This window comes from Brassica rapa, chromosome A02 (assembly GCF_000309985.2).
Source record: "Brassica rapa cultivar Chiifu-401-42 chromosome A02, CAAS_Brap_v3.01, whole genome shotgun sequence".
In the NCBI taxonomy this organism is placed as follows: domain Eukaryota; kingdom Viridiplantae; phylum Streptophyta; class Magnoliopsida; order Brassicales; family Brassicaceae; genus Brassica; species Brassica rapa.
The window spans coordinates 18,355,081-18,372,536 of NC_024796.2; the positions used below are offsets into that span (position 1 = coordinate 18,355,081).

A 17,456-nucleotide genomic window follows, 5' to 3' on the forward strand; every position below is an offset into this window, starting at 1 on the left:
TGCGTGCTGCTGGTGCTGGTGCATGTGATCCTGTGGCTCTCCTGCTCCGACAAGACACTCTAGCCCAGATGGCCTGAAGAGCGTCCACCACGAACCTCTGAAAGTCTCCCTGGTCGTGCATAGGGATGTCCGGGATGTTCGGGAAGTCAGGGAGAGGAGGTGCCTGTGCGTCCCGAGCTCTGGTACGGCGAATGCTGGGAGATCGGCGTGACATGTTCCGCGGGTTGCGGAGGAATGCCTCGTCTGGCATGCATCGAAGCTGCTCCACGTTGTTGCCGAAGTCAGTGATCCTCCTATCTGGTAGGGGTAGAAGGCGATGCTCGTCGCGGATCCTGAGGCGCCAGAGCTTCTCTTCCTCGAGCCATAGCGAGTGCATCAAGTGCTGCTCGTCGAGGAAGGCGTGGTCGCGGTCGGCAGAGCAAGAGTCGAGGTGGATGCCGAGATACTGGAAAATCGGGGTCAGAAGACTCCCAAATGTCTCCTTCTTGTTCTTACCCTTGCTGGTGAAGGGCTTCTTCTTCAGCTCCACCAAATGCGCGGCAAAGACAGCTCCGAGGTTCGGCGGGCTTACCTCGCCATCCTCGTCCAACTCAACCAAATCCACTGCGCAGAAAAGTAGTGTGAGCTCCTTTATCCTGACCTTGTTGGGCTCCATCTTGCAAACAAGTGTGTTTGCAAGGAGCCGTAGGAAGTAGCGAAGTGCAGGATGGCGGATGTCTGATAGCACGGCCCTGTTTGTGTCCCAAACTCCTGTGCCGACGATGTCCCAGAATCCCTCAATGTGTGAGAAAGGTGGGACCGTGTAAGAGGTGATGCTCTCATCGAAACCGTAGATGCGGCAGAGCTCGGATATAGTGATCCTGTAGCGTGTCCCTCTGGCGAAGAAGGTCAAAGTGCCATCTCCCGCTACCCTTGCAGCTGAAGTCCTGTAGGTGACCTCGACAGTGGCCAAGAACTGGCGGACGAGATCGGGGTAGAGGTCGTAAGCGCGAGAGGGCATGGCACCGAGTCCTAGCTGTGTGATCATGTCCTTAACATCTCCCTCGATCCCCAGTTTCTTCAGGATGGGTCGGTCAAGGAATTTGGTGGACTCGATAGAGATTCCTAGCCAGGCATTGTAGAAGAGGCTGTCGTAGTCGTCCCAGTTATCGGACAGAGGACGCTGATGGCACTCGTTGCTGTTGATCGCTGCCTTAGGATCAGCATAGCCCGGGACATCGAATGGTGTGTTTTCGGGGCGAGGCCATGGATGACGCTGTGGGTTGGAGGAGCTGCTAGTCTCGTCGAACCTCCTTTTCGACCTGAGTTCTCCGTTTCGTGCGTTTGTCTCTGAGCTGCTCATCTGAAACCAAGAAGAAAAGAAGGTTAGCATTATCGAATAAAATATAATATCGATCAATGGGTTATACTGAACATCGATCGATATCGTCGTGTCGGAACAATCGGACAAGAGAGCATCGGTCGATGCGAACAAGTTCATATAGACCAATGTCGAATCGCGAAACCTGCAAAATCACTCAACTCCAAATCGCGTTTATACGAATCTAAATGCATGGAAATCACAAACCGAACTCTAGATAAGCAATATGAACTACAAAAACATCTCTCAATCACACTAAATCAAGCGTTCTAATCCAATTCAAAATGAAAACCCTAATTTTTCGAAAAATTGACACGGAGAGAAGAAGCAATGTAGTTGTTATTGCAATAGTACATCAAGACTATGCTTTCTTAAAAGTATTGCTATCTACTGAATTTTTTTACCTGTGGTAATCTCACCGCTTATCTGAATTTGAGGACCAAGTAGTGGTGATTTCTGTAGGAGCTGCAATCTTCTTGACTTTTGGACAAAGAGGGCTAATTTTTCTGTCACAATTGGCAATTTTGCTTGTACACATTATTCTCAAGTCTTAGTGCTTGAGGCAGTCTTCTCGTGTTTTGGTAGAAACTTGTGCTATTTTCTTTAGGGAATGGGGTTTAGGATCAGTTTTGTTTTCAATTCTTTTATCACAACTACCACTTGTTGCAGGGTGAAATTAAACTGTGAAACGCGAATGTGACGATGAACACATTGTTGGTGTAAGAGAGGGGGCATAGCACACTAGATAGACTACCATGATCCTTCAGGTAGCTATCATATTCTCTAAGAATGTGTCAGTTGTGAGCATCTTAAGGAACTAGGAACAAGCTGTACATGCTTATTTTATTGCAATATATATATAACATCTTACAGAGCGTCGTTATTATCCCATTAGTATATGAACTGAGATAATAAAGCATAATAAAGAAACACAGATTATTTGATCCCATAGGCCTCTAGAGTGGATAACATTTCCGGAGGTCCACCATTCTCTTCGACATAGGAAATGTTAGGGCTGTCTCGTGGAACAACGTCTTCTCTTTTGAAGTTTTCGTCACTTCGAAGAAGCTTCTCACTGTCAGATCCCACTGCACCTTTTAGGATGATGGTTTTGTGGAGACCACCCAGCAAGTCTTCATAGTCTGTGTCTCCCTTCTCTCCCACAAACAAAACAGACTTCGTCATGTCAATTCCCCACCTTATCGAAAGGTACCTACACAAAAGCCATTAAGCTTTGTTATTCTCACCGTGAGATCAGTATACACATATCGTACATGGTCTGGACAGTATACTAAACCTGACTGCTTGCAATCTTGATGCACATAGTGGTATAACATTTATCCTTGTCGCAGCATGTGTATAGACAATGTTGCACCTTAAACCTCTCATCCGAAGCCTCTGCCTAAGGTCATCAACTCTTCGAGTCTGCCATTCACACACGTAGACTTTTAATATGTTTTTAAGCTGAGAAATATGTTTTTTATTTTTTATAGAAAAGAAATGTTACCTCGACTCCTTGTTTGACAGAAATTGCATAGCACCTAGTACTGCATGCGCTTGTATACTCTGTGATATCGTCTTCTGTTTCAGGTTCTGTACAAGCTAGTCTCAGAATCACTGACCTTAGACTTTCACCAGGCCATTTGTATTCCACATGAGCTTCATAGTCTGCATCAACCTCCATATCTCTCCATGGATAGTAGATCTCACTTCCGCTGTTACAAACTATTGCGTCAAATTCTTCCAAATTAATAAGGTATTTCTTTGTCATCTCCACAACTTCTTGCACGCTTGAACCTGTTGCCAGGACGAAGCCTATTTTTCCTTTGCCCGATGTCAAACCTGCAGTTTTCATCACATTCTTGATGACATCTTCCAAATTCGCTTTGGTGTCTCCGTTGTCATCGTAGGAATCAACAGTAATCACAAAGAGCATCTGCCTTCTGCCAGGGCTGTAGAGAGCAGATGGGCCACCCTTCATAGAATTCATTTGACTTATGGCGTTGACAAGTTTCCTCTGTCTAGTGCTTGCATCTAGTTCCCCATTGAGCTTGAAATCTCCATCCATGGAGAATCTCAAAGATATGTCATCGACATCACCTAGAGAATCACTTATAGGCTCTTCTGGAACTTTCATTATGTCGAGACTACTGGTTGGGTGTCGGTTTCTGCAGTGTTCAACATGGGAAAGGTAGTTACGGCAGTGCTCTGGCCATGAGAAACGGTGGATGTTCTTGAGACCGTTCTTTCTGCACTCAGCCCAGAGATGTTTGTTAGCTACGAGCTTTAGAAGGGCATCAGAAATGGCTTGTTGATCATGTGGGTCGACTAGGAGACCATTGTTTAGTGCCTGGTCACATACATTATGTTAAATTTAGCTTTCCGAATCAGTGAGGTTTGTTTTTATAATAAAGAGATTTGATTACCTTGACGATATCAACAGGCCCGCCATTTTTGGTGGCAACAATGGGCAGACCATAAGCAGCTGCCTGTCATACATAAATGATAAATGGTGGGAGCATGAAGAGAGGTAAAGAAACATAACCTAGGAATGAATCTGGTTACCTCAATGAGCGTGAGACCAAACGGCTCTACCAGAGCTGGATTAATGAAAACTCCCTTCAAGAGAAAAAAAGGCCACCATAAGAGAAGGAGGCAACAGCAAGAATCATATAGTATTATAGGATTTTCCTGTGAAGTACCTTTGTTTTGGCTGCTAAACGATAAATATCTGGAACTTCAGATTGTTTGTGATGCTTGGGATAAGCTACTTGGCCGTACAAGTCATACTGGTCTATCAGCTTTAGGACACTCATGAGAACAACTGAACTGCTATTAGACATCTCTTCAATGTCATCTCGGTTTCCTAGTATGAGTGTCTGGAACAGGGAGGTTCTTTATTAGGAAATAATTTAGCAAGGCTGTACCCATTAAATTATGTCAGAAGGACACTGTAATAATAAGGTAAGAAATGCTGAGATACTTACCAAGTTGGCTAGTTCTCGAAGAGGCTGACATTCACCAAAAGCTTTGAGCAATGTGGTGACGTTTTTCTTGGGGTCTGGTCGAGACAGCGCAAGTATGGTTGGCTTATGAGGATTTGTGAAAAACCGCATTATCTGCAGATCATAGGTTATATGAAAGGCATGGAAACAAACACAAGACTGTAATCTTTCTTTCTTGCAGAAATGAACACAAAAAAATAAATAAAGAAATACCTCAGACCATATTGGAGGTACAGGCTTTTTAATCTGGTTTCGGTCAGGGCCAATTAGCGACTTGAGATCTGCATCAGCATCTTGTGAATCTTGTGTCAAGACGTAACTGAAATCCATGCCTGGTGGTATAACCTGTCCTCACAAAGACAGGTCAGCAGTTGTCTACTTGATTATAGTTTATATGATAGTCACTGTGCTGTTTCATTTATTAGATCTCGAAGAAGGAGTCATACCACCATTCGGGGCATGTATCGACCAAAGCAGCTGACGCCACGCCGTCTTCTAACCCTGAGCTTCCTCTCAAGCTTGATATCAAACCCGTCATACAGTCCCCACTGCGCCTCAATCTCTTGCCGTGTGCTTGTCACCACCATCTCTGCTGCATCTAAGCTCAGCTCTTCAGCTTCAATCCTCCTCATGATCTTGTATGTTTTGTTGATATCCTCTCTCGTAATTCTCCCTTGTTTAAGCAACTGCTCAAACTTGTTCCTTCCCAAAGAGTGGCCGGTTAGCACCATCGGCACATTCAACGTTCCTGCCAAATGTGCAGCTACTTCTCCTGCATCTGCATAGTGGCCATGGATTACATAAGGCCAGATTGGCTTCCCTCCATTCACTTGCTCTCCGAGAGACCTTGCTATGTCCACTATGTGATTAAGCGCCCCATCAACAAACTCGTGAATATGAGGCCAGAGTGACTCCTTTGGTATGTACCTGAAAAAACATGAGTATTAGAGAAACTAGATGCTCTTTCTTTCTATATAAAGAAAGAATTTGGATATGTGATAGTACTTGTCTCGAGAACCGCAGGGGATGCGGATAATGTAGGAACCACAGCTTCCGCTACCTTCTGGAGGGCATGATAACATCTCAACTGGCTCTCCATAGCTTGAGTCAACCTCTGGTGAACTGATTTGCCGTGTTAAGAGGTCGACCCTGTGGACCCCTTCCGTGTTGGCCAAAGCGCGAGCAAGCTCAACAACATATTTCACCTGGCCGCCAGTATCTGAGTCTCTGCCAAGCTCCATGTTTTCTCCGCGCACTAGTCCATGCATACTGCAGATAGAGGCAGGCACCTGGTAAGCATCTTGACAATACAAATAAAGTCATATAAACCAACTTGTACTTGCCTGATTAAGACAATGTAAAGGTTTCGACTAGATTTATCATCTTCAGACCAAATCTGCATTTCAGAGCGGATACGAGGCATCTGATCTCGGGGTGGCTCGAGAGTCGTAACAGCGTCACTCTTCTCCTTCTCTCCTTCAGAAAGCTCGGAAAGATCCTCTTCTGCATCATTGCGTCCTTTTTCACGTTCATCTCTTCGTTTCGAAAGTCTTATCCCATCATCCCACACAATCTGTGTGGATGGAAACCAAACTATGTACCTAACCTTTTGGAAAGGATGCAGAGTTTGAATCATGTAAGGGGAAAACAAACCTGCTTCTTCTTGCGTGCAAGATGCCATATACGCCAGCATATATTCTCAAGCCTGTTGCTACGTTCACGAGTGTTCCTTGTTGCTATCACCTGCCGCAACAAGTTTAAAGATCCCTCCACCATCACTTGCAGGTATTTAATTTATTTCTAAAAACTTTTGTTTTGCTAAAATCACTTTTGAGGTTTTTCTTGTGTTATATCATTGATATATTCTCTTTGTATATCATTGATCTAAATTTATAGATTGCGGATCAAACCTTAATCCATGTTTTATACAGGTCAGACTCATCGAAGCTGTTGACAACCTCTTCCACAAAGTACTTGATGGGACTAAACACCTTCTCTTGAGGTTCCTTTCTATTCATATCTCCAAGCTTCTGGACGATCTTGGAGTTGCTCTCAAACCTCTTTTTGTTGCTAGTTCCAACATCAAGAATAGCTTCCAGGTAACTGTTGATCCACTCATTTCTTGCCATCTCTCTTCTTATTGCACTGCAAAATCCTTTGACAAAGAGTAACATAAATATCTATAAACACATCAATAGAATGGACAAAGATTTTACAGCACTATACGATATCAAAACTCCCTCTGCTACATGTGACAGAGGTTGGAAACAGAGGCGGAGACTCTCGGGTACCAAACAAGAGCTTAGGCGGCCTAGTTTTGGATATCAACTTAGCTTGCCATTTTATAACCTCATACATAAGGTCCCTCCTTTTTCTCTTTTTATTTTCTTGTGCTATTTAATTTCAGAATTTGTTTAGGAAAAGTTAAAAGAAAAAGGTCTGGTGTGGTTCTCATTCTCTATATTATCTCTCAGACGGCATATTACAACGTCATCTGTTAACCGTTAAACTCTGGAAAGACATATATTCTGTCTTAATCTAAAAAGAATCTTAAGGTATTGATTTTTGCATTATCAGATTCTCTAGTCGAATAAGAATCACCCATTTCCTTTTTGAGGTTCCTCTTCTTCTTTTTTTTTGGGTAGAGATAGAGTATAATGAGTGGCACAAAGCCTTTTCTTCGTTTGTTCCCATTAGACTTGTTTCTATAGCCTTATGTTTGCTGGACTCTGCCTTGGCCATCTCTCACTGAACTTCAACGTCTTTGTTTGGGATCATACCTCTAGATAGATGGTCTCACTAATTTTTTCCCCCCTGGTATAACCTGAATAAACCCTGTAAAACCTATTTTCAACAATTTTTTATCTGCGCTTTGGAGTGTTATGAAATGGCCATGAGTCAAACGGTCATGTAGGTTTCACAGTGGCCGAGTTTGTTTAGTTAGAAGTCACTATGGTATGCATTTGTTTTCTGTGATGGGGATTGAGAATAATTATGTATTTTAGATGTTTATTTGCAGGTAGAGACGTGAAGAAAAGAAAGTTGAAGTCGTTTGAGTATGTTGTTAACTCTGTTTGGTATGTGTGAAATAGTGGAGCAGAGCATATTCCATGCTTTCACAAATAGATACTTTAAATAGCTATAGATGAAGAAGAAAGCAGAGCAGGAAATGGTTAAAATTAACCGAATTGGTAAATCATGTTGATGCTCATTTGCCAGAATAATGTATCCACCCGTTTCTAGGAAAAGGCTATTTTCCCATATCCTCTCGTTGGGAAAAATCCAAATCATATGTATAATATGTTGATGTCCATTTGCATTTGCGTCAATTCTAGATAATTATAATACAAAAAAATATAATATATTATTTGAATGCACAAATGTTCAAAAGAATGCACAACAAATGAAAAAAAAAATCATGGATATTTCTATCGTTCTAGCTAGCCAAAATATGTAAAAGGAATATTTATTATCGTCCAGCAAATTATTTCTCATTTCTCCATCGTTGTTCTTTGACAACATTTCTCCATTCATTTCTTTTAATTGTTAACTAGGTTTAAATTCACGCTTTTTGCATGATAAACATTGTGTATACAAATTATCTTTACGTACTATTATTTATTTTACGTTATTTTACATATTACAAATAATAAAGAAATAAATCTATATTGAATATTTGATAAATTATAACCGTTAAATATATAATTAAATTGGTGTGAGTATATATATAGATCAAAAATATCAGTCTTATTTATTTACAATTATTATATGATAAATAAATCCAAACAATCAATATTATCTATTTTATATGATATATAATAAAATTTAAATAATATTAACATATATATAATATTTTCTTAATATGAGTATCTAATAAATTAGATTTTCAACTCATATATTTTTATGATCATTTGTATACTTTTATATAATTTTTTTTAAACCACTGATAACAAAATTTCAATGTTAGACGTTTCATAGTTATAGTAATTTATAATATTTTAATTAAATGAAAATTTAGTAATTATTATATTAAGTTCTCAATAATTTTTCAATGAAAATTCCAAAATTAAAAATTTATATTATTTTACATGGTATAATTTTTAATTTAAATTATATCAAAATATTTATAATTGTATTCTGAATATCTATTAACTTATATGATTTTATAATCATTTATACCTTACTGTAACAAAAAATAATTTAAACCATTGATCATAAATTATATAATGTGGGAATTTTATTAATTTATTAATTTGAAGACGTTTTAAAAATTCAAAATAAGATATATGGAAAAAATGTTAGAGGATTTTCAAATTGTTATAATTTAAATAAAATGTTAGAGGATATTCAAATAAAATGTTAGAGGATATTATAATTTAAATAAAATGTTAGAGGATATTCAAACTGTTATCAAACTTTATTATGAAAATTTATTAATTTTCATATATATTTTAATCACATGAGGTAATTTTGTACATTAAAATTTAATTTTATAGCCAGTTTAATGAGAAGTAATGTATATATTTAGATGAACCAACATATATCTCTAAGTATTCTAAGAAGCATTTTAGTGATGACAAATTATCATATCTCAAATGTTGTACAACTTCTCAAATAATATGTAAGAGATAAATATTTCTCACTTTTCTACGTATATGATCCATAATGTTTGGGGATTATTCTTACACATGCACATACTCAGAAAAGAACATGTTACAGCTTTAACAAATTTTATTGTGCATTTAAAATCAGAACAAAAGATTCATGCTAAATATAAGTCCAATTTTATTACAATTTGAATTTCCTCCCGAACTAGTTACCGTAACATTTAAAACGATTTTGACGAACCAGTAAATCGAAAGGGGTAGGATTTACAATGAAGTATGAGTCGATATACTCAGTAAAACGACGTTGTTTTTGCCTTTAATCAAAACCTTTTAAACTTTTCTCATCCTCATTAGGTGTTTTCAACGGCAATGCCATCATTACACACTCGACATGGTGGCGATAGCCAATCTTATTAGCACTTCCTGCAAAATTGCCAAGAACCTCAATGATTTTCGGGTGTTCTTGCCTTCACCACCTGCCAACTCATCTCCAAACCCGTCATCTCGTCAAATTTGAATCACCCGGTGGTTCTTATGAGCGAGAATAACATGTCTTTACAAGCCACAAGAAACGTGTAAAGAGATAGTCGATAGCTTAGAGGTGATGATGGAGACGGAATTAAGAGACTCACAAGTGATGGAACAAGTCGACTGTAACGCTCTGACCGTCCACGGATAATGTGTCACCCATGCCCGCTCAGTTGGCCCGTGGGCTCCATTCCGTCCCACAGACGGTGCGTTAATTTTTTCGAATGCTCGAAATAATTGTTCACTGGCCCAGCAATCACAACATGATCTTTTCCCGTGCTTCCGTCTCACTCACACGGTATTGCGAATCACTTCCTGATAGATCACCCATTCTTCCACTACTCCGGATCAAGCACGTTTAACCATGAAGTTTTAAACAGATGAGTGTCAGAAAAGGTTGCACTTTGGTGACATAGATAGCCAAATCAATTCTCTTAAGCCTTTCCTTATACCACAAATCCAGATGTTACAATTCACCCCATCTCAAAGAACGCAACGTCGTCGTTGCGCCCCATGATCATTATCCATGTTAGTGTGAGTCCTCACTGACTCCACACTCGTCTGGGTTTGCCTCTGATACTATTTGTAACGCTCCGACCCCCCCCCCCCCCGGCTAATGGGCATCCACGTCCGTTCACTCGGCATGTGGGCTCCATTACATCCCACGGTCAAGGAATCAGAAGAGCTCAACTACTTTCTCGGAACTGAAGCACAGCAGACACTGTTGGACCCAATTTCGGTCAATATTCTAGATTGGGCCGAAAAATATGTGGGCCGCACGGTCAGAAGCAAAGATAAGGCCCAACCTGTTGGACCAGGATTTAGCACTAAAATCCCTCCCGCCAAAAGGATAAGAAAACTAGTTAACGACAACCTCGGGTTAAGCTTAAACGGGCTGAGGAGAACTCGTAACGCGACGTCGGCCCATAAAGCCCGAGGTTCTTTGAAGAATTAATGAGTCAAAGATCAAGAGGATTATTCTCCACATATCTTGGAATCGATAGTTATAAAGAATGAGTTAAAGATAAAGAAGAGGAGCACGTGCAACAAACCACAAGTTTCTTGCAACAGCTTTACTCTCATATAAAAGAAGCCTTGGAGCTACCAAGGAAAGGAGAGGTCCACGGCCTGAACAGAGATAAAAAACATATAAACAAAGGAATAAAGAAACACGAAAAGAAACGAGAGACTTCGGTCTTAGCAACACATGGTTTAATCGTTACCCCCATGTAATGATTAAACAGTTCTTCCATTCTTCCCCCATTCCTATAAAATAGAAGCTCGTATTCATGAGCTCAAGACGATTACAAACTCCACCGACGTTCCGTTAATCGAATACATTCATGTATTCCGAGGCGCTAAGAAGCAAAGGCTGTCCACACGAGACCCGATCTTACGAGATCGTGATCAACCAATCCGAGATCCCGAGCTCATTATTCTCACCCGTAAACGATGTCCCACACTAGACAGACGAGGCCGGCATCTTACTCAAGACCAATGAAACCGACATCTCCTTTGATCCTGAGTTCAGTCACGATCCTTCCTTCTCCTGACATCTATATGATATTCGACCTACGAATATAGTCCATTTTCGACGACTCAGACCTGATTATATCGTTGTGTTCTGAGGATATTGTTGCCCACGTTATTTCTTCCCTAGATTGAACTCCCGATCACTATCAAATACTTAGTGTAGATTTTAGGATCTACATTTTGGTGCCGTCTGTGGGGAAGATAAACAAAAAACATCCTCGCTAGGAACCCGATCTAAGGTTTGTAAGCACGAAAATGGATCCATCTCATATGGTGTCCAATACCGCACCAAATGAGCCATTACACCACGCGCGGTAGCATTTATCTTACTAGATCATAGACAAGGAATGAAACACGAGATTCTATTCCGACCTCAGCCAAATCGAATCGACATTACAAATAAAAGTAATTCACCTCGCCGAGTTTCACCGATAACGCCCTCGAACCATAGCAGACCGAGGATGAATGCTGATCTCCCGACCTCTCGAGTTCAGTGAGCTCGACACCGATCTGTCAAACGAATATCAATCGATATGGTGTAAGCCTGAAGAATGCAGGATGTCATCCTGGACAGACCGTAATCTCCAAAAAGTTGCAATTAAAGTCTTGGACAGCTTTGAACAAGACGAGAAAACAACTTCGCCGCGGCCGAGCAACCTCGATAAATAAATGACCAGAAGTGAGAACGAATCTGAAAGATATCGAATTACAATATCTCGAGCATGCCTGGACTGTGTACAAAGACTAAGTACATCCAATTCTCAAGATCTCGATATGAGGGGACGTCGAGAAACCAGAGCCCTTCAATTTCCAAAGACGAAGAGTACGAGCTCTTAGAGACCACTAATATGCTCGTCATTTGCTTCTCGTTACGGTCACGTATTTGACCAGACCAGAATCCTTCTTCCGGCAAAGCAGCTCAACAAGACTTGTCACTGAAGGATGAAGACAACGATAAACAGAAATCTACTATTAGCATTTCATGATAATAAGGATTTCTTCAACCTGAAAAACAACAAAAGTGAGACATACGTTTTCAATGATTATCATCCGCTCAACCTTCGTAAACGAGAGTCCGCAAGATCGAGAACCACGAATACAAGCATCTTCCCCCTCCACCTTCCAGCTTTGCATTGTTGTTTTATGGATCAAATACAAACACGTATTTGATTAGATATGATCTCTCGTTCACTCAAAGAAATCAAACCACATAGACATTTTGCTTAATCATTATGTATCAATGATGATAAAGTAATCCGACAACTCATTGGTTGATCAACGAGACAGAAAAAATATATATTCCTTATGTTTACTCATAAAGTGAATACGGAGATATATTTACCAAACCGAATGTCTTTTAGACGACGAGAAACCTATTCATGCAAATGAATGAGGATACAACTTTTTTTCTCTACACGATCATCGAACATGAATTCAACATCTCGATAAAACCAACGTCTCATCATTGTAATCCAGCAGAGAAGAGCTTTCACAGCTCAACAACACCCATTAAAAAGATCACCATATTTCTATCACAATGTGATTACGCCAACATGAAGTTAAAAAAATTCTAATTGTTTAAAGAAGAAGGATATGCAATAACTGATATTTGTTGAACAAAGAAAACAGATAAAAGTCCGTAAATAAGACAAGAGAAAGATGGCTCTCATCACGATCCCTACTCGTACCTCTCCCATGAAGATGACCCCACTTTGTAATAGATGAGAGAATATAAGCTCGAGACTGTCTTCACTATACATTGATGATATCAACAAAGACCAACATATTATCAAATCATTTAGTCAACACAATGATTAGATAATTCACCAACCACGTGACTTGGTCGATAAGAAAGAGATCGAAGAAAAGCTTAATATCAATTCAGCACATAAACGACCTGTAAAGTATGTGAGTTAAGAGACCAAAATCACCCGACCTTTACCGTGATTTTACGAATCGACTGTGGTCATACGCATTTGATCAAAACGACGTTCTCCGTCCATGAATTAGGGAATCGTTACCTTTTGTGTTCCTTTCACCACACCGATATGGTTATATATTCGCTGAAGGACAACGATGCCAAAAAATAAGACCGGCTATAGCCAATTCGAGTTCTACTAACTTGTTATTCTTATGCACAAACGAAGTTTCATTCAAGAACCGTCAAACCAACGTCTCATTTAATACTGACATAAATGACGTCTCTTTAGAGATGGTAAAAATAAAACTACGTCAGACTCGATCTCGTGACATGTTTAGATGATTCCTCGATCATATTGATGGAGAAACGAGTTGAAGAGACTTTTCGTCCTTCCACCTCGACACCTCACTAGAAGGACTGGGGGGCAACTAACTTTAGACCCAGATTTATAACCAGATCTCTCCCGCAAAAAAAAAAGCCATTAACGATCTCTCCACCTTTTAATCACTGGGAAGAAGACAAAGGCAGTTGTTGATGTTTAACAAAATTAATACAGAAACGTGTTTGTTGAGACCGAGCATCTTCTAGAAGAGAGGACAAACCCCATTCTCTTCCACCTAAAACGAACAAAAACTCATGAGATGAAGAATGAAGAATACACTCTCCTCTTCTTGTGATCAGCATTCAACTATGGAATTTATGAGAGTTCAATCTCTCACGACCATAAATTTATACATACCAAACCATGATAACTCAAGAACGACGTTCGTATATGAACATGAAGAAAACCTTGTTTTCTTTAGGTTACAAACCCGACATCACACCTGATTCCCAATATCTCAATATGCGTAGTACGAGATCGAGGAGACGTAAAGAAAAATACGATTTCATATCCATGTCATCGAACCATTAAGTAACATTACGAATAAAAAATTCGTACACTATGGGATCGTTCAACAAAAGAAGAAACATGAAACTCTTTATGTTTATTCCAAATACTTCGCCATAACTTTTTGAAGCCAATAATCTATTCCAACGAAGAAGAACTCAAGACAAGTTCAACATAAAGCCAACTTTTCGCTCATGATGACGAAACGGACCATGTACTGAACTAAACAAAATAAAAACGAGTGGACCCGATCTCTAGAGAGCTCGAGAAACGCTAAGGGTCGATAAGTCGCCTTCTCCCATAAAAGAATTAAATTTGATCTCCATTGATCTTAAAACAGCTTGAGGAACCCATTCACAATTGTTATCCCAGTAAGCAACGAGCTCGATATCCAAATAGCCCGATTTCCAAGTAGCCCGATCTTCACATAGCTCGATCTTAGCATCAAGTTCGATCTCCAATGCGCTCGGACATACTCGAGGAGCCGACAATGCATCTTTCTCCCTAAAAACGATATGCCGATGAAATATAAATATTTTGAGAATGCATGTTGTCTAATGGTATCTCCAAACGAAAACAAGACCACAACTGGCAGGAAGCACGTGATAATTCACAAAGGCGTGCTAGGACTTGTACACGAATCAAATCAATAGTTCATAGCCTGAATGCACCGCCCTCTCATCGTCTACGCAAAAAACACATGATCAAACATCTGACACCATTCTCATCTCCGCTAGCTCGCAGTCACCGAGACAAGAACAAGCCCGCCTTGGTAAATAATCATCCTTAACCAATTTGCGCATATAATTATATTGCATCAGATAAATAAATTCTTGCATTACTATTGCAACCTTTTAAAGTTATCAATTCATATTAATTCATTATTTTCATTGCAAAATGAATAAACTTATTCAAGTGATAAAATGTTTTATATACTCCTTTTACCGGTAACTCGAACTATTACCGAGATTCAATTTCCAGCTTCAAGCGTCTAAAACTTTATTTCTCAGCTTTAAACATCTCGAACACTTAGCAAGTTTTAAGCTCTCATCAACCTAAAACATCTTTCGTAAAAAAAAAAAGAAAAAAGAAAAACAACATCGATAAACCACGTCCTTCGGCCACCACTGGCCCGCGAGTTAGATTCCTGATCAGCTTCTATATCGCAAAACATCCCGAGGACGAGCGATATTAATCGCTCCTATAGTCGAACCAAAATAAACGTTCGCTATCTACGTGTAGCCAATCATTTTGCATTGACTTAGTGATGCGTTGGGACTCTATATATCTCCAACACCTTTACACAAACACAAAAATATTAACACAAACTCGAGTTGACACAGAATAAGCAACCAGAGTCACATCAAAAAATCATAAACAGAAAAAAATTCAATCGCAAAATCCAATCTACCATGAGAGATCAAAATAACTCTCTATACTTTTTAAATAAGCGATTCCACCGACAAGCTCGACCCATATTTGTGAAACCGCGAGCTCGATCCAATTCTCATCTTCCGTGCGATGTCTCCAACAGACTACTTCAAACTATTTGCTTAATCCACAAACATAAAAAAAATCGATCACTTAGTGATCAAACGAACATCAAACGGCTTGATATAATACACAAAATAGCTGAGATCGAATTCACACTTTGATAACGACAAACATGACAAGATCAAAACGCTTAATGAAAGTTCTCTCGCATGATCTCGCAACCACACGGCAAACGACCTCGTGAACTATCTAGAGGAAGTCGACTTGGAATCATACTGTTATTAGGGTCTCCGTCCTCTAACCTCGTCGCCTCACTTGAAGGACTGGGGGGACAAATGTTGGACCCAATTTCGGTCAATATTCTAGATTGGCCGAAGATAATGTGGGCCGCACGGTCAGAAGCAAAGATAAGGCCCAACCTGTTGGACCAGGATTTAGCACTAGAATCCCTCCTGCAAAAGGATAAGAAAACTAGTTAACGACAACCTCGGGTTAAGCTTAAACGGGCTGAGGAGAACTCGTAACACGACGCCGGCCCATAAAGCCCGAGGTTCTTTGGAGAATTAATGAGTCAAAGATCAAGAGGATTATTCTCTACATATCTTGGAATCGATAGTTATAAAGAATGAGTCAACGCTAAAGAAGAGGAGCACGTGCAACAAACCACAAGTTTCTTGCAACAGCTTTACTCTCATAAAAGAAGCCTTGGAGCTACCAAGGAAAGGAGAGGTCCACGACCTGAACAGAGATAAAAAACATATAAACAAAAGAATAAAGAAACATGAAGAGAAACAAGAGACTTCGGTCTTAGCAACACATGGTTTAATCGTTACCCCCATATAATGATTAAACAGTTCTTCCATTCTTCCCCATTCCTATAAAATATAAGCTCGTATTCATGAGCTCAAAACGATGACAAACTCCACCGACGTTCTGTTAATCGAATACGTTCATGTATTCCGAGGCGCTAAGAAGCAAGGCTTTCCACACGAGACCCGATCTTACGAGATCGTGACCAACCAATCCGAGATCCCGAGCTCATTATTCTCACCCGTAAACGATGTCCCACACTAGACAGACGAGGCCGGCATCTTACTCAAGACCAATGAAATCGACATCTCCTTCGAGATGATGATAAGTGAACTACGTTATGACTTGATCCCTTGACGGGTAAGTAGGCAGCTTCTCCCGACATCTCTATGATATTCGACCTACGAATATAGTCCATTTTCGACGAATCAGACCAGATTATATCGTTGTGTTCTGAGGATATCATTGCCCACATTATTTCTTCCATAGATTGAACTCTCGGTCACTATCAAATACTTAGTGTAAATTTTAGGATCTACAGACACCTAATGGGTTTACATCTCACTCAAAGGCGATATATTCTTGATCTCTTGTCTCCACACCAATGGCCACACATCCTAAAGAGATGAAGAACATTGTCCAGCCCAACATGAAGAACAGAACGTTTTGATCATTTCAATCGAGGTTCACTCTTCCGACCATACCGGACAGACTGACCGAGCCGCGTACCGGATCAATGTTTTCCATTTCTATGTCTTATTTTCTCACAATTCCTTTATTAGTCTTTGACTACAAACTCTATAAGTATGTAATTCCCTCGTTTGAATAAAGTAATCAATTTTTCCTTGTTAATTTGAGTTTATACTCTTTGTTCTTTGATTAGAACACTTCTTGTTTCTTGGTGTGGTTAGCTCCAAGTAAACACCTCTTTCTCGTTGGACGTGTGCGTCATATCAAGCAAGGATCGAGTTTGCTTCTTTGTTGGACCAGTGCGTCACATCCAGCAACAAATTGGCTTCGGAAATATCGGAGGCCTTCTGCAACCTTCGTGCGACCCTTCAATCCATCCAGTTATCATTCGTGAGTTCATATCAAAACCTTATCGGTCGAGTGATCCCATATAGGGCGTATCACTAAGCTCTCCCTCAACTCTGGCACACGACTTATGCAGCTAAGTATATATCAGCAGTGGGCAGGCTTCAGTATCTTGCTTTCACAAGACCCAACATTTCTTACGCTGTCAACAAACTATCGCAGTATATGCATGCTCCTACAATGGATCATTGGACCAAAGTGAAGAGAGTGTTTA

At 40.1% G+C, this 17,456-nt stretch overlaps 1 protein-coding gene and 1 long non-coding RNA gene across 2 annotated transcripts; one reads left to right on the forward strand and one right to left on the reverse strand.

The window, feature by feature from the left end:
• Positions 1–2,174: 2,174 nt before the first annotated feature.
• Positions 2,175–6,842, reverse strand: LOC103853568 (probable sucrose-phosphate synthase 4). The gene is given in 14 exon segments (XM_033284792.1): positions 2,175–2,573; positions 2,658–2,785; positions 2,868–3,710; positions 3,787–3,849; positions 3,926–3,979; positions 4,063–4,239; positions 4,348–4,479; positions 4,579–4,710; positions 4,812–5,292; positions 5,371–5,641; positions 5,644–5,938; positions 6,019–6,108; positions 6,276–6,510; positions 6,592–6,842. Coding segments are annotated over 13 exon segments (3,162 nt in total). The 5' UTR covers positions 6,495–6,510; positions 6,592–6,842; the 3' UTR covers positions 2,175–2,296.
• A 245-nt stretch (positions 6,843–7,087) lies between these two features.
• On the forward strand, positions 7,088–14,941 carry LOC103853567. The gene is made up of 2 exons (XR_630276.3): positions 7,088–7,320; positions 7,385–14,941. It is a non-coding gene; the product is annotated as an uncharacterized LOC103853567 (long non-coding RNA).
• The last annotated feature ends 2,515 nt before the right edge of the window (positions 14,942–17,456 follow it).